The following is a 17,461-nucleotide window of genomic DNA, read 5'->3' on the forward strand; positions in this document are numbered from 1 at the left end:
CCCGCGTGGGGTGAAGATGAGCAGGGCTGAGGGGAGGCCCTGTGTCGCGTGCGTGGGGCGGGCTCTCGGCTCTGTGACCCTCCCCGAGGGGCTCATTCTCCGCAGTGTCCTGTAAGGCTCCTCTTCCTCAACCCAGGGGTGCCCGATGGGACAGCGGGTTTCATCAGCAGCTGGAGTGCAGGGGGAGGGGCTGCGGAGAGAGGGAGGTGGGCTCACAGGGAGATGCGGGGAGGGCGGGGTTCCCGGAAGCATGGGTGCGGCTTTAGAATTGTGCTACAATCTAATAGTTGCTGAGCTGGTATCTAAACTCACTCAATCCTCCAAGACTGTGTGCAGTCGCGTTCGGAGCAGCTTGGACAGGCGGGCCGTGGAGACCCTAAGCGATGGGGGGGTTACGGCAGGCAGTTTGCTTAGAGCCGCGTGTGAAGGAGTGGCTCTGGGGGTGATGGAGGCTCCGGGGGGGGTGGGCAGGGTCTGCGCTGCCAAGGCAGCTGCTTGTGTCTGGAGTGTGCCAGATGGGGTCTCGGGAGATGGTCGTGGATCTGCCTTTGTGCACAGCCAGCCGGAACCGGGGCCAGGGCAGCAGGGAAAGGCTCACTGGAGAACAGTGAGAGCCCCTGACAGGCGGCCCGGGCAGTGCTAACGGACGGGAGTCTCCTCTGGTTCACGGACATGCCCCAAGTCCCTGTCCTGAGCTGGCCTCCGCATCACCACTCCCCCATCCCACTTCCCACCAATAGGCAGGGGCCAGGCATGGTCCTCAGCCCGGCCCTGCCCCTTCCCTCCGCGCCAGCCCGTGGCCTGGCAGAGAGGCCCGACCCCAGCCCCAGCCCCAGGTTCCCCTCGGCATCTGGCCCCCCTGCCCGCAGCACCTTTTCTAGCACCTCCTGCGCACCCCGTCCAGTCCAGGATCACCCTTCTGGAGGAGGACGGCACAGGCAGCTTCTCACACAAGGCCGCCGGTCCCGGTCCAGACCCTTGCGGTGGTCCCGGGCCTGGGCCCCGCCCCTGGGCCCCGCCCCTCACGGCTCCGCCCTCCCGCAGGCTGTGTTTGACTGTGTGGTGAACTCCCTGAAGAACGTCCTCAACATCTTGATTGTCTACATGCTCTTCATGTTCATATTTGCCGTCATCGCGGTGCAGCTCTTCAAGGGGAAGTTTTTCTACTGCACCGACGAGTCCAAGGAGCTGGAGCGGGACTGCAGGTAAACCGGGCAGGGCGGCTCCTCTGTCCCCAGCGCCGCGCCTCCCCGGCAGGACGGGCCCTTGCTGCCCGCACACCTCAGGGAGCTCCGCGTGGCCACTGCCGGGCGTCCCGTCGGCCCTCGCGATCCAGGCTGGGCCCTGAGGTCAGAGGGCCGCCCCGGGGTTGGAGCCACTTCCCCGTCCCCCCTGAGGCCTTGGGCCCCAGCAGAGCAGACAGGAGAGGCGCCTTCCGGGAGGAGCGAGGGGGAGGGTGGTGCTGTGTGGATGCCGTCCTGGACACATCACGTAATGGAATCCTGTGATCTGGGGTCTTGTGTGTCCAGCTTCTACCACTAGTGCTGTGGCCTGTGCGGTACTTCGTCCCCTTTAATGGCCAGATGTTTATTCCTTCTTAAGTTACCCCTCATTGTACTGAGCCAGTTATCTGTTGGTGGACATTTTGGCCGTTGTGATTACTGCTGCTTTGAACACGTGTACAGCTTTTTCTGTGGATAGGTGTTTCCATTTCTCTCGAGTATGAACGCAGAAGTGAGATTGCTGGGTCACATGATGATTCTCTTTATCAGTTTCAGGAACTGCCAGACTGTTTTCCAAAGTGGCTGAACGATTTTGTGTTCCCACCAGCAGTGTCTGGGAGTTGCGATTTCTCCACGTCCTTGCCAATACTTGTTATTTTCCTTTTTAAAAATATAATTATAGCCGTGCTAGTGGGTGTAAAGTGGTGTCTCATTGTGGTTTGATTTGCGTTTCCCTGATGATTCACGACATGGAGCCTCTTTTCATGTGCATATTGACCATTTGTGGGTCTTCTTTGCAAAAATGTCTATTCAGATCTTTTACCCATTTTTTTTTTTTTTTTTTTTTTTGCGGTACGCGGTCCTCTCACTGTTGCGGCCTCTCCTGTTGCGGAGCACAGGCTCCGGGCGCGCAGGCTCAGCGGCCATGGCTCACGGGCCCAGCCGCTCCGCGGCATGTGGGATCCTCCCGGACCGGGGCACGAACCCATGTCCCCTGCATCGGCAGGCGGGCTCTCAACCACTGCGCCACCAGGGAACCCCCGTCCTTTTTATAACCGATTGTAATTGTTCTTAATATAGCCCTGATACGAGTCCCTTGTCAGATAGATGATTTTCAATATTCTGTCCCATTCTGTGTGTGGATGATGTCCTTTGAAGCACAAATAAAGCTTTCCGTTTTGATGAAGTCCAATTTATCTGTTCTGAGCCCCCCTGTGCTTTCTTCTAAGAGTCTTATAGTATTAGCTCTTACATTTAGGTCTTTGATCCACTTTGAGCTAATTTGTATACATGGAGTGAGGCGGGGTCCACATTCATTTTCTGACCCGTAGATACCCAGTGCTTTCAGCACCACCTGTTGAAAAGACGGTTCTTTCTCCACTGAATGGATGACCCTTTTCAAAGTTCAGTTGACCGCAGACACAGGGGTTTATTTGGACCCTTCGTCTCTAACCTCTGACTTCCTCTGTGTTCCCGCTCCCAGGGGCCAGTACTTGGATTATGAGAAGGAGGAGGTGGAGGCTCAGCCGCGGCAGTGGAAGAAATACGACTTCCACTACGACAACGTGCTCTGGGCCCTGCTGACCCTGTTCACAGTGTCCACGGGGGAAGGGTGGCCCATGTGAGTGCCCCCCTGGCTGGTCAGGCTAGAGCAGAGGGGCAGCCAGAGTGGGGAGCGTAGACTCTGCGTCCGTCACTAAGCAAACACCCCCCGGGCTCTTGTACTTACCGGGTGAGACATGGTCCTGCCCTTCGAGGGTGGGCAGCCTGGGGAGCAGGAGATTAGCCAAGAGCACAGCACCGTGACCTCCTGAAAACCCTTGTTTAGTGGCTGGGGGCCGGAGGGAAGATGGGCCCCTTGGCGTCTCCCTGTGCTAGCCTCTGGCCGCAGTTAAGGGGAGTCCAAGGGATGCGTGGGTTCCAGGGGCTTCCTTTGGGGCTGAGAAGACCACCCTTCAGAAGGCAGGATCGATGCTCTTCCAGGTGACCCTGCTCAGCCCAAGGCTTTCTGGCGACAGGTGAAGCTGGGTGTGAGCAGGTTACCTGGTGTGAGGTGGGAGAGAGCCGGGCAGCACAGGACTGCTGGACCTCTCCCACCTCTCCTCCAGGGGATGGGACCTCAGGCACACTGAGGCATCCTCTAGGAGGTTCCCCCAGTAGCCCTGAGTATAAACCCTACTGGCGAGACAGGCCCCCGCCGGGAGCCATGGCCCTCCTGAGGAGCAGGCCTGGCCCGCACATGGCACCGTCTCTGGGCTCAGCCGCAGAAGCCTCACCTGTGACACGGGTCTCGTCTTTCCCGGGGTCGTATCCTCCTGGGCTCCCCTGATGCTTGGCACTGGTTCTTGGCCCAGGGTGCTGAAACACTCGGTGGACGCCACCTATGAGGAGCAGGGCCCGAGCCCTGGGTACCGCATGGAGCTGTCCATCTTCTACGTGGTCTACTTCGTGGTCTTCCCCTTCTTTTTCGTCAACATCTTTGTGGCCTTGATCATCATCACCTTCCAGGAGCAGGGGGACAAGGTCATGTCTGAATGCAGCCTGGAGAAGAATGAGGTAGGCGACTCCCCTCCCACTTCGTCTCCTCGCGGGCTCTCCTTGGGCAGTGTAGGCAGGGCCCCTGGGCTCCCCTCTGCGTGGGAGCCACTGGCCAGCACAGGGCAGGGAGGGCTGCCCAGAGGAGGCCTTCTGGATGAGGGCGGGGGGTGTGCAGGGGCTCCGCAGGGTCCCAGCTCCCCCTGCTCCTTCCTTCCTGTGCAGAGGGCTTGCATCGACTTCGCCATCAGCGCCAAACCCCTGACGCGGTACATGCCCCAGAACAAGCAGTCGTTCCAGTACAAGACGTGGACGTTCGTGGTCTCGCCACCCTTCGAGTATTTCATCATGGCTATGATAGCCCTGAACACTGTGGTGCTGATGATGAAGGTGCGTGGGGCCTGCGTGGTGGATCCCGGTGCCTGTGGGGCGGGAACCCGACTCCAGCCTGGCGGAGGGTTGGCTTCCTCCTGGGGTGTGTGCAGGAGTGGGCGTCGCCCCGAGTGCTGGTCAGCTCAGGGTGCCCGCGCAACCCTGGGCCCCCAGTCGTCCGTGGGCTGAGATCGTGAGAAGGTTCTGGGAGACGAGGGGAACCGGGAGGGGGTCCTCGTGCAGCAGGCATGTGTGACAGGAGGTCATCGTGAGCCCCGTGGGGTGTCTCAGGGCAGCCAGGCCTGGGGCCAACGGTGCCCCTTCCCCGGGCAGTTCTATGACGCGCCCTACGAGTACGAGCTGATGTTGAAGTGTCTGAACATCGTGTTCACGTCCATGTTCTCCATGGAGTGCGCGCTCAAGATCATCGCCTTCGGGGTGCTGGTACGTGCCTTGGCCCCTCCTGGCCTTTAGGTGTCTGCATGCTGGCTCCCCCTCTTCAGGGGACCTTCGGGGGCCCACCGTTTGGAGCTGGGGATTCCCTGAACCCCCACAACACATGTGACCCTGGAGGGGCCCCAGGGAGGGGGCTGCTGGGGGCTGCCCGCACCTCTGCCCCCGCCCTGCTCCTGGGAGCGGGTGGGGCCGGGCTCCTTCCCTCTGATGCGTGGCCTCGTGCACTCCCACCTGAGGCGGTGCGTCTGTCCACTCACCGCCTTCTTGACGAGAGGCCACCTCCTGCAGCTCCTTGTGTGGCAGAGCCCTCACCGGCTCCACACTAACTGCCCTTCCTTCTCTCCAGAACTATTTCAGAGACGCCTGGAACGTCTTTGACTTCGTCACCGTGTTGGGAAGTATTACTGATGTTTTAGTAACAGAGATTGCGGTAAGCAGCATCTCCTGCCCCTGCAGGGCCCCAAGTGGTTTCCTTCCAGAGGTGTTCCCTCACTGAGCCTCCAGGCCCTGGTGGTGTTAGCGCCTCCTCGGAGCAGAATTCCCCACGAGCTCTGGAGATGGAAGCTCCTCTCCAGAGGCGAGTGCGGGGATGAGTTTGGGGGGGGGGAGGGTGGGTGTCCTCTCGGCAAATGCTTTTTCTTGGCTAAGAAATTGGTTCCCAGGAGGTCTTCCAGGCTGGTGGCCTGAGAATCACCAGGGAGCTCCATGGTAACAAGTGACCAGGAAGATAAGGATCTCCTAAATTTGTGTTTATCTAATACATGCACATCTAACAACTGGTGCCAAAAAGATTCAAACTAAAACCAGTAAGAATTTAGAATATTTTAAAGTATTAAGTTTGTTTTACATATACGTGGGGGGGGTGTGTTTGTGTGTGTGTGTGTGTGTGTGTGTGTGTGTGTGTGTGTACACATGCTGGAGATTCTTATTCTTACTAAAGTACATGGATTGTATCTAAAAACTGACTGAGGGCTAGAACATGAACTTGTCTCAACAAATTTGAAAGAGTCTGAGTCATAAAGCCGTATTCTTTCAGCACAGCATGTTAAGTTAGAACTAAATGGCAAAAACCACATTTATTTTTCTTAGGTTGAATTCTCTAGGAACAGACACCAAGGCGAAGGTTCTTATAGAAGTTATGTCTTAGGACGTGTTCTGAGGCAGAACCCGCGGAGAGAGGTTTGGGGAGGTGGATGGGGAGAGAAGGACCAGAGGTGCCGGTGAATTGCGTCATCCCCCAGGGGCTCTGGAGACAGGGTGGGTCACACCTCAGAGCTGCAGAGTTCTTACCTCTGTGCCCACCAGTCCTCGGCTAAAGGCCGTGCCCGGGGTGTCGATTCCCAGACACCCGAGCGCCCCGAGGGCAGGCGAAGCAAGCTCTGGCCGCCTGCGCTGCTGCGGGTGAAGGGCCACGTGCAGGGTGGGGGCATCTGCTCGCAGCCCTGGCTCAACCTGGCTCTGCCCACGCCTCATGTCGGGTCCCGTTGCTGTCTTCAGGGTGGTGCTGCTCACGACTTCTGGGAGGAGAGGGTTGATAGGAGGAGCAGGGCACCTGCTGCTGTGCTGGGGACTCGCGTCATCGCCGGGGTCCCCTCACCTCTGGCCAGCCCTCTGCTGCTCTGGTTGCTGGTCTCGCCAGGTGACCCAGCCCTCTGTGCTGTGCGGCCCGGGCCCTGCTTGCCATTCCCTGTGTGGCTCTGGCTGCTCTGATGGTCCAGGCACAGTTCAGACTGGTCCCAGGAACCTCTAGAAAGGCCCCGGGAGCCCCTGATTTCCAGACAGACTTCTCCCTGCCCCTGTGCAGGGGCAGCTCTGCCCTTCACACCCTGGCCAGCGTGGAAACTCTGGGGAACCCAGAGCGACAGGAGCCACCACGGCCTTCCTGTGTCCCACAGTGGAAGTGGTCTCCAGCCCCTTTGAGTCAGGACCCCGAGATGCGCCTAGCCTGAATTTGTGGGGATGGTGACACAAAGTCCCAGCGGGCTGCTGGAGTCATGGTGACAGGGGCCACCTCCGCTTTGGCCCCTTGCTTCCTGGATCCATGCGGTTTACAGGTCAGGCACCCAGTATGTCTGTTGGCCGTCAGTTCATCTTGAAGTGCAGCACCCTGAACCCCCTGAGGTGCCCCATCAGGCCAGCTCTTTTCTGTGCCTGTAAGAGGCCATCTCAGCATTTTATCAGAGCGACACCTCCTGAGTGATGTGGAGTGTGACACGCCGGCGGGTCCTGGGTCTCCTGCTCCTTTGCCCGCCCTCCGCTTGCTCTGAGTTGATGGCATGTGGCATCCCCTGTTGGTAAATCTCTGACGCTAGGGCATCAGCAGAGGCAGGCCCGCACCCAAGATATGAGTGATCCTCGTTGAGACAAATCACTGTTGCTTCTGGGTGAAGGTTCTCAGGTAGGCAACTTACCACCAAGTGGCTGAGTGACAGCTCCAGACGTGGTTCCCTGTAGAGGCCTAAAGGTGGTCTCTGCTCACTACGAGCTGGTGTTCAGTCGTGGCCGTGGCTGGATCAGCCTTGCCAGGCGCAGCCTTTATCCCAGCCGTCACAGTCACTGCCTTTGTGGGTCTGCCGTGTGAGCGGGGGCTGGGAAGACAGAGGCTTGCTGACATCTGTTGTCCACACAGCCTAAGGCGCATGGGGTTTTCGTGTCCCTACGGCTGTAGGTGTCCGGGGTGGACGTTAACATGTGATGCCTAGACCTGCACATGGTGCCCATTCCCACATCCAGAGGTGGCCTCTGCCACAAGCTTTGTTCCCTCCAGAGGCCTGACCAAGCTGTAGCCTTTGCCTGGGACCCTGTGGTCCTTACCACCAGCAACTTCACGCACACACACACACACACACACACGCACACACACATACTGTGGCGGATGGGGCACATCGCCAGAGCTCTGCCTCACCGCCGTCTTTCAGGCCGCCGCCGCCTGGGGCTCTGGTGAGGCCTGCACCAGTGCATTAAGCCAGTCCTCCATAACCAGGTTGGAGCTTTCCTCGACATTTAGTGATCATCCCATGATGTGCTGGGGAGGGGTGAGCTGAGGAAGAGACAGTGGTGCCGCAGAGGTGAGCGGTGTGGGGACCAGGCCAGCCGTCGTGTGACGGCGCCCTCTAGGCTTGCCCAGGTGTGGCCCCGGATGTAGCAGTTCCACAGTGCACTGGGCTGTTGCTGGGCGGGTGGCACATGGCCCATGAAGACGAGCCGTCTGTGGATGAAATCCAGAGTAATCTAAAATGGATTAAATGTGAGATTGCTCAAGTAAGTTTGCCGCGTTTCATTACGGCGCCAGCAGTCCTGACAATAGACCTGACAAGGTACGCGTGCAGGACCTCTTTGTGGAAAATTACTAAGCTTTATTGGAAGATGCTAAACGAGACTTGAATAGATGGAGTTATACATGATGTTAATTAGTAAGTAGTGTCGGTGCCATAGAGATGACAGTTCCTCCCAACTGATCTGTAGATTCAATGCGATTTCAATAAAAACACCAATGATTTTGTTTTTCTTTTTGTTTGTTTGTCTCTTTGTTTTGGAATTTGACAAAAGCTGCTTCTAAAATTTATAAGGAAGAGCAAAGCCTCCCAAGTAGCCAAGATGCCTAATAGTAAGAAGGTGCCCCTGGGGCCGCGCCAGGGCGGCGGCTTCCTGCAGAGCGGTAGCACTTTAGACCGCGTGGGGTAGCCCACGCTACCTGGACTCAGGCCCACTTGCGTGTGACCGTCTGTGGGCGTAGCTAATGATCAGTACAGGAGAAAGAGGAATTGGGTCTTGGTTTGCACCATTCACAAAAGTACTGCAAATGGAGGAAAAGACTTAAATATAAGAGACAGAAACTTTAAAGCTCTTAGAAGAAAATACAAGAGATTATTTTTAAGACCTTGAGATAAGGACTGATTTGTTAAGCAAAATATATATATAAAGCACCAGCCATAACTGGAAAAAGAATTGTATAATATAAAATTTCTGTGTATCAAAAGGAGAAAGGCCAATCCATGAACAGGGGAAGGATATTTGCATCACATTCCTTCATGTATACGCGTTAAAATGTTTATGCAGTGCCTGTCATGTGCTAAGCACTATTCTAAGTGCTGGGACAAAAGATGAAAATCCCCGCTTATTCTAATGGGAAAGACACATGGTGTCAGACAGTGACCAGGGAGAAGGCCAAGCAGAGGGGGTGTGAGACACTGGGGAGCCGTGATTGTGTGCCACTGAGACGGCGACCCCAGGTCAGGAAGTCTGGACTCGCAAGGAACCTGAGCAGGTGCCAGCTGGGGGGCAGGGAGTGCAGAGACCCCACCAGGGGGTGAAGAAAGGGTGGACGCTGTGGCTGCACAGTGAAGACCTTGCAGTCGGTAAACCTTGGCTTTTCTTTTGAGTGAGATGGGAGGATTTGGAGGGTTTTGTGGAGAGGAGTGACACGACCTGGCATCTAAGAGCACAGCCCTGGCAGCTTTGTTGAGAATATTGTGCAGGGCACAGGCAGAGGCAGTGAGACCAGTCAGGGCTGTCTTAGCTGGGTTCCCCCAGAAACAGACCCTGAGACAAGAATGTGGTGCATGTCGTTCACCTGGAAGCCAGCAGAGAGGCAGGCAGCCCAGGAAAGGCGCTATCAAGTCAGCTACCGTTACTACCCCAGGGCTCTCCCAGCAGCCGCTGTCTGCTGCGGGTTGAAGGCTGCTGCGGGGAGGGGGCCAGAGAATTATTTTTTCAGCAGTTCACCCTTCATTAATGTTAGGGCCTGGGTATTGTGTCCTGGCCTGGGAAAGCTCTCAGAAACAAAGATGTAAGTGCTGACAACTGGGTAGTGGGCCTTGGAGGATGTGTGTGCGGCCGAGCGTTACTGCTGTGAGCCAGGAGAGGAGCTGGGAGCTGGGATGTGGTCAGACATCGTCAAGTTCTGGGTGTAATTTCCAGGTAGAGCTGCAGATGGGTCGGACGTGGGTGTGAAAGATGAGGCAAGGATGGCATCATACTTTGTGGTCTGTGCGCTTGGAGAAGTGGGTTGTCATTCACTGAAAAGGGAGGGAATTGTGAGGAACAGGTTTGCCGAGGACGGTCCGGCTGCACCTTGTCCATGTTAGAGTTCAGTCCTGCTGTCCTCCCAGGAGTCGTCCAGCGGGCAGCCGGAGGAGACGCAGGCCAGTGACGTACGGCTAGGAACCGTGAGCCTGTAAGATGAGATGGGATGAGATCCATGGGGGAAAAGAGCGTGAGGCCAGCATGTAGTGAGCAAAAGGCTGGAGGGCGGAGGCCTTCCAGGCTCGCGGTGGAGGTTAGCGTCCAGAACGTGCAAGGCTCTTCTGGGAGCAGAAGGTACGGTGGGGCATCTTCCAAAATAGAAAACACAAGTGGCCACAGAAAGATACTCAACCTTACTTGTAATCAAAGAAGTACAAAGTGAAACGGCACTGAGATGCCATTCCACACCCAGCGTTTGTCAAACAGAAACCCTGAGGCTGCCGGCTGTAGGCGAGGATGTGGACGCTGCTGCTGGGTGTCGGTCAGCTCGGCCTCGCTGGAGGGGCGGGCGTGTGTGCCTGCCCAGGGTGCCTGGCGGAGGAACCTGGAGACGTTTTCACACGGATGTTCATGGCAGCGTTGTTCGCAGCAGCAGCGGCAGAAGTGGTTTATTGACACAGTGAATGGCACCCTTATCGAGAGGATGCTTCCCCAAGGCGGTGTTTGCTCAGCGTGAGAGCACAGGTTTGCCTGAGCCCAAGAGGGCCACGTGTAGTCTAATCCCGTCACAGAGTTAAGAACAGGCAAGTATAAACGTGTTTTAAGAGTTAGAGGTGAAACAGTGCAGAACAGCAGTTATTAACAAGGGTTAAGGATAGTCACTACATCTGGGGAAGAGAGGCACGCAGGGCTTCCGAAGCAACGGCGACGTTCCGTTTAGGCTGGATGACGAATATATGGACCTTTTATCGCCTTTATTTAAAATACGTGTGTACATAGACTTGCACGTATTCCTTTGTTTATGTGAGTTGTTTCATGGTTCTGAAAAGTCAGTGATCTGAATAATCCAGGCAAAAAGCTGAAAGCTGCCATCTTAACAACAAAACACGGTGATTTGTTCCCCCGGCTGCTGGCCTTGCAGCATTGCCCGGGCGCTGCCCCTTCGCTGTGCACCTCTTCTCACCCAGAAGTAGTTCCCCAGCGTGGTTTCTGCCTAGGCGCTCCGCCTCCTTGGGCACAGGAGTCTTTATGCCCCAGACAAAGGCATCCTGACACTGGGCTCCCAACTGCAAGGACACAGCCCTGGGGGTTTGGGCGTGTGTGTGCCCCCTCGGCAGAGGGGTGACGGCTGGGAGGGCATCCACAGGTGGGGCAGGCAGGGGTGCCCGGCGGATGTCGCAGAGGCGCTGTCTCCCAGGGGCACCTCCCCACAGAGAGGCCCCTCAGCTGCTGGAAACTCAAGGGAGGGCGGCTTGCAGATGTTCGAGAACTTAATCCCAGCAAGACCTCCAGGGTAGCCACCACCAATCCTGGACGCCCAGCAGGGCTGGCAGGAGGGCTGAGAAGCTGCTTGGTCTGAAAGCTCAGCTGCCCCGGCCACTAGTGGTTTCAGAGGGCGGTCTTCACCCTGTCCTGCCTGGAGGAGGAAAGGTGAAAGGAAGCCGTCTTGTGGATTTCGGTGTCTTTTTTTCTTTCTCCATTGTAGTCACTTCATGTGTTACTTTGTGGATGCACTTTTTTTTCCTTAGGCAAAAATGTGAGTGTCAGTTCCCACCCCCGACTTAAAAATCACCATAGAGCAACAGTCTTAACCAGGGTCACGTAGAGAACGCACTCTAAGCAAGCATAAAACTGACATTGATTTCTTTGCCTGGAAATAAAAAAATAAGTGTCTGTGAGTCATCTTTGGATTTGCATTACAAACAGAAATGCAAATGATGCCCCTGTCTGCATAACCTACAGATTTCAAAAATGTGTTTTGATTCGGTACATTTCAAGCAAAATATGCAAAGTTTACCCAAATCCTAAAAATTTCCAGTGAAGTGTTCGGAGTTTGAGTTTTGCTTGTGTTGGTGACTCAGTTTCTCTTTTGTTTTGTTTCTGTTCTTGATTTACCCTCACCTACCTGCTGACTCACGTCACGCAACCAACATACAATGCGAAAACCATGTCTCCGTCTGTATGTTGTGCGCCTGCCGCCCAAACATCCCAATTTGTAAATAACACGCAAATGTCCATCCGTGAAAACATCACGTATAGGAAACGGTTGGTTTCATGACTTTAAATAGTTCTTAAAACTCCTGGCTTTGCTTGCTCCGGTCCTCCTCCCTTCTGCTTCCTGTCACCCCTCGCCGCTGCCCTCCTGTGCTCAGAGCCCAGCTGCACCCGCCCCTCTGGCCTCTCACGCACTGTCCCGGCTCCTGGGGTCCAGCCGGGGCTTATGAGGGCCCCCCAGGGACCACCTGATCACAGGAACTGGCCTTGGGCTGAGAGAGGAGGTAGGGGCTTCTGAGTGAGAGGCAGGTAAGTGATGAGACTGGCTCAGAATTGGGGAGGTTTTGCAGGATGTGAGTTTGGACCTGATCCCCGAAAAGTCCATGGTTTCTGCTGCACAGTCATGTCCCTTCTGCTCTGTCTCCACTGGCAGACCGAGTGGACTCGGCTCTGCCCAGTGGCCTCTGACAAGGTCTCCTGGAGGGTCCTTCCTGGGCGTATCTTCCGTGGGGGCCTGGCTGGGGGCACCAGGCTGGGGGGTTGGCCTGAGTAGAAAGAGGGGCACTGCCCCAGGAGGGAGCAGAGGGCTGGGCCCTCATCCAGCGTCGCTGATTCTTGTGTGCCCTGGTCAGCGAGCTTGTGTGGAGCCCGTGCAGGAGGTGTGGACGGAGCCTCCTTCTGGGTGAGGGGAGAGAGAAGATGCTGGGAGCAGAGTGAGCTGAGGCCATGCCTGCAAGTTCGTGCAAAGTAGCAGATTCTGAGATTCCTGCTACAGAAAGTGAATGCTTGTGATAAAGGTTTCACCATTGGAGCAGAAAAGCTTGAGTTTTGAGAAAAGGCTGTTTGATGCTGCCGAAATACCAGGCCACATCTTTCGCACAGGCTCTGCTCGTGGCACCAGGCCTCTGCTCAGCCCTTCCTGTCCACCCGCTCTGTGCCCTCCTCTGCCTTCATGTCAATCAATGTCCAGGGTACTGTGCGTGTGTGGGCTTTCTCCACAGGCTTTCTCTCCTTTCTCTCTCTCTCCCATCATCGGTCCCCTTGAGAACGAAGCTGAGTAGGAGAGCAGCTTGTCCCACGCTCTGCTGCACCTCATCCCTGGCACGTGTGTGGTCCCCGACACGTGCACAGTGTGAGGGGGGGCACCTCATTGTGCTGTGACTCTGACCAGAGGCAGTGATGCGCTTGGACGTAGGAGACGTGGGCCTCGGCCTGGGCTCCGTTTGCCTCTGTGGCGGCGTTGCAGTGCTCAATGCACCGTAAGTTCCTTTTCTCAGGGATTCCTCGCCCCCGGGCATGATGTCCGAACACCTCCATCGTGTAGAGGTGGAAGCTGGTGCTCAGTGGAGCTGGGGACCAGTGTCCCCTCAGCGTAAGTCAGCTCCGTGTTGAGGGCTGTAAAGCTGACCTTTCCTGGCTCAGAGGCAGGGGCCCTAAGGAGGGGCCTGGCTTGGAAGTAGGTGGGGTTGCTCGTGGGTACAGCAGAAACCATGGACTTGGGGGGTTGGGGCATGTTGCATCCACCTCCAGGGGGTTGGCTGAGGCCAGGGGCGACGGTGCGCAGCCGGGGGGAGGCCGCTGTGTGCTTGCTGCCCCTGCTGTCCTGCATGCAGTCTGCATGGTGGTGTCTGGCGGCTCGCGCACGGGTGCAGCCATGGTGCACTCAGCCTGTCACACTGTGGTTGCGGCATCTGGGGCCGCTGTCACCTCCGCCCTCACGGCTCTCTAGGGCTGGCTGTCTGTTGGCACGTGCACCTTCTCCTACGTGCCCGTGGAGCCCCGAGAGAGAAGCTGGGGAGGAGGGTTGGGACCTGGGTCTCAACAGAAAGTAGGAAGGGGCTGCGTTCACGCATCCAGTAACTGGAACGAACAGCGCCTTCCGCTGCCCGCTGTGGCCTCCGTCTCTTCCTTCTTACCCAGAAGCTTATATTTCCCCCCAGTATTTTCAGGAAATCTTGTCTGTCCCAACCGTCTGAGCAAATTGCTTTGGTCTCGGCCCCTCCAGACCCACCTGCGCAGGTGGTTTGAACGCAGACACCCCTGAGGTGGCAGCTCCCCCCTTTCTGTGCTTTACTGTCTTGTACAAAGGGTACCCTGGCACCGTAGGCAGTCCCCCCTTGCATCCCTGTGCCCGTCCTCCTGAGGCGACTGGCTCGCCGGAGAGTCCTCAGGCCCACGGGGCTCAGAGAGCGTGGCTATGTCTCACCCACCCTGAGGTCCTCTTGCCCCAGCGCGAGCCGGTGAGGGAGCTGCAGGGAAACGAGCACACCCTCCGGGGTCACGCCCCAAGGTCCACTTCTGCCTGCGTGCTGATCTGGGCCACAGCCGGCCCTCCTCGTGCCTGCCAACTGCCCCCTCTCCCTGTGGCACTGTCCGAAACCCGGGAGCCGTCCCCCAGGGTAGCTGTTAAGCCCCTCGCCAGCAGAGACAGTCCAGAGTCCCTGGTGGGGAGCAAAGAAGCCAGCCCCTGAGACAGGCAGCGGAGGGGCGGAGTGAGGCCCGTCTCTCCACCAATGCCTCGTCCCAGCCAAGACCAGATGGGCAGCCCTGGAGGGAGGACGCGGCTCTGCCCAGGCCCCGCCGCCTCCTGCGTGAGCTCTGCCGCTGCACCTGTGCTCTCTTTTCTCTGTATTTGACCACTGTACCTGGCAGCACAATGTGTCTAGCCTGAGCTGCTTGCGTATTTCAAAGCAGCCAAGTGTGGGGAAGCTGACCTCAGGCTGCGCGTGGGCACCTGGTCTCCAAGCAGACAGGGCAGGAAGCCGCCCGGGCCCGCGAGCACCCCTGCCTACTCACGGACGCCGAGCAGGGCCGTGCCCCCGAAAGGGATGGCCAGGAATTCAGGCGCCCCTGGGCCAAGGTGGAAGCCTCGCTCCCGGGTCATCCGTGCAGTCCAGAGACGGTTGGGTTCGTTTGTGCCTGACTTCGACCCTTTGGATGAGGGGGCCGTGCGAGATGGCTTGGGCTCTCTGGGGCAGACACCGGATAGTGGGCTGCAGAGGTGTCTTCCCTGGCGTGGGCAGCAGGACCGACACCACCTACGCCTCCTGCGGTGACCTGCGTGCGGGCACCTGCCCAGGCCCGGAGGAAGGGCCTGCCTCTCGGCTGGGCCCCAGGCAGGCCGGGGCTTTGCTGGCCGTGTGGTAGCCCTGCCCCTGGGCGGCTGGGCCGTGCCCTGTGAGAGGCCGTCAGTGTTGGAGGCCTGGCTTCAGGCATCCTCCCCTTCCACGTGGCAGCGGGGGGGTGCTTCATGGGACTCTCCTCTGCCCCTCCCTGTGGAGGGCGTTTCTCTGATTTGCTGCATGGGAAGCGGTTTGCAAAGACAAGCTTCACTCTTGGAAGGTTTCCTGGTGGCTGATTGCTGCTTAGACTGTGAAGCGGGGACTTTTTGTTCCGTTCTCTCTCTTCACCCGCTTTTCTTTGGGGCACAGTGACTTGGGGAGGTGGCGTGGGGGCGTGGCCGCCCTGCGCCTGTGGGAGGCTGGTCCCCGAAGGTCAGAGCATAACCTCTCTTCCCTGCAGAACAACTTCATCAACCTCAGCTTCCTCCGCCTCTTCCGCGCCGCCCGACTCATCAAGCTGCTCCGCCAAGGCTACACCATCCGCATCCTGCTCTGGACCTTCGTCCAGTCCTTCAAGGTGAGGCTGGGCGTGGCCAGGTGCGGCCTGACCCCTCCCTTGTGCAGGCTGGGGGGCTTCTGCCGCCACCGCCCGAGCGCCCTCCTCGGGAAGGCCGGGGCGGGGCCCACACCTCCCGTGGCCCCCGCTGTCCCGTGATGGTTTGAAAGGACGCTTTCACACCTCCCGTGGCCCCCGCTGTCCCGTGATGGTTTGAAAGGACGCTTTCACACCTCCCGTGGCCCCCGTTGTCCCGTGATGGTTTGTAAGGACGCTTTCACACCTCCCGTGGCGCCCGTTGTCCCGTGATGGTTTGTAAGGACGCTTTCAGGTTTACGGAGAGTATCTTGTTTATGCTCACCAAGGGCTGAGGTGGCTTTTATGGCTTGATTTGTAGATGAAGGAGTTGACAGTAGCTTGGTGGTCATTGGGGTGGGTCTGCAGTCAACTGAGGCCAGTGTGGCCCCGGAGACCCAGCCACCATCCGCTCTGCCGATGAGGCTCAGGCCAGGGGGCAGGCCTCTCTCCTGGAGCTGACCTGTCCTCCCTCCTGGAGCTGACCTGCCCTCCCGTGTCTCTGCAGGCGCTGCCCTACGTGTGCCTGCTCATCGCCATGCTGTTCTTCATCTACGCCATCGTCGGCATGCAGGTGGGTGTGCGCGGGGCCATCGCACGATAACGATGGCACGTTCGCACTTCGGCAACGTTTCTATGAGCCAGGTGCCGTTCTAAGCGCTTTATGAACTTAATCCTCAGAAAGACTCTTCTGTGGCTGAGGCCAAGCAGTGCCACCCTTCGTGGGCAGATGCCCGGCCCTGCTGTCTAGTGGAATCCTGCTGGGGTGTGCTAGGGCGCTGGTGGGCACGATTGCTTGGGTGCTGGGCACCCACGGCGGCGGAGTGTTTGAGCACATCTGCAGGATGCCGAGAGGCCTGCGGCGCAGCAGCTGGTCATTCTTTTGGCCCAGCAGCACTTCTGAAGGACAAGCGTCCTGATCCTGTACCGGAGATTATATGCTGTTGAAGGAAAAAGTCAACAGGATCATACCAGGTCACTGTCCTGGTCAAAATTAGCTTTTGCGTAACTTACCTTTATTTTGTCAAAGAACGCTTTGTCAGCTATTTGGGAAAATGTTTAAAATACACAAAGCAGTGTCCCAGTTGATACTTTTGGCATCTGGCCACTTTCCAGTAGTAGGGATGGGAGATGGACTCAAATGTTAATTTGTAGTGGAAGGAGACAGTGTCTAAAGGTTAGCTGAAAACTGATTTTTAAACTCAATTTCCAGGGGTTGAAAAGTTGTCTTGCTTAAAATTTGCTGAGATCTGATGCTGTTTAAAACAAACATATATTTTTTCTTGCTTTGGTATCTGGGCATACAAAGACATATGTCACTGATCTTTATTTTATTTTATTTTTTATTTTTTTTTTTTACATCTTTATTAGAGTATAATTGCTTTACAATGGTGTGTTAGTTTCTGCTTTATAACACAGTGAATCAGTTATACATATACATATGTTCCCATATCTCTTCCCTCTTGCGTCTCCCTCCCTCCCACCATCCCTATCCCACCCCTCCAGGCGGTCACAAAGCACCGAGCTGATCTCCCTGTGCTATGCAGCTGCTTCCCAGTAGCTATCTACCTTACATTTGGTAGTGTATATATGTCCATGCCTCTCTCTCGCTTTGTCACAGCTTACCCTTCCCCCTCCCCATAGCCTCACGTCCATTCTCTAGTAGGTTTGTGTCTTTATTCCTGTCTTACCTCTAGGTTCTTCATGACATTTTTTTTTCTTAAATTCCATATATATGTGTTAGGATACAGTATTTATCTTTCTCTTTCTGACTTACTTCACTCTGTATAACAGACTCTAGGTCTATCTACCTCATTACAAATAGCTCAATTTCGTTTCTTTTTATGGTTGAGTAATATTCCATTGTATATATGTGCCACATCTTCTTTATCCATTCATCCAGTGATGGACACTTAGGTTGTTTCCATCTCCGGGCTATTGTAAATAGAGCTGCAATGAACATTTTGGTACATGACTCTTTCTGAATTATGGTTTTCTCAGGG

At 56.5% G+C, this 17,461-nt stretch overlaps 1 protein-coding gene across 1 annotated transcript in view; it reads left to right on the forward strand.

Moving 5' to 3' along the window:
• CACNA1B (calcium voltage-gated channel subunit alpha1 B) overlaps positions 1 to 17,461 on the forward strand; it is a 195,201-nt gene that overhangs the window by 139,966 nt on the left and 37,774 nt on the right. The window contains exons 26-34 of the mRNA XM_073806930.1: positions 1,045 to 1,205; positions 2,707 to 2,844; positions 3,578 to 3,779; positions 3,984 to 4,148; positions 4,464 to 4,574; positions 4,933 to 5,016; positions 11,811 to 11,816; positions 15,288 to 15,404; positions 15,967 to 16,032. Coding sequence (XP_073663031.1) covers positions 1,045 to 1,205; positions 2,707 to 2,844; positions 3,578 to 3,779; positions 3,984 to 4,148; positions 4,464 to 4,574; positions 4,933 to 5,016; positions 11,811 to 11,816; positions 15,288 to 15,404; positions 15,967 to 16,032 — 1,050 coding nt within the window. The remainder of the gene's footprint in view (positions 1 to 1,044; positions 1,206 to 2,706; positions 2,845 to 3,577; positions 3,780 to 3,983; positions 4,149 to 4,463; positions 4,575 to 4,932; positions 5,017 to 11,810; positions 11,817 to 15,287; positions 15,405 to 15,966; positions 16,033 to 17,461) is intronic.

The sequence above is a fragment of the Tursiops truncatus genome, chromosome 6, assembly GCF_011762595.2.
Source record: "Tursiops truncatus isolate mTurTru1 chromosome 6, mTurTru1.mat.Y, whole genome shotgun sequence".
In the NCBI taxonomy this organism is placed as follows: domain Eukaryota; kingdom Metazoa; phylum Chordata; class Mammalia; order Artiodactyla; family Delphinidae; genus Tursiops; species Tursiops truncatus.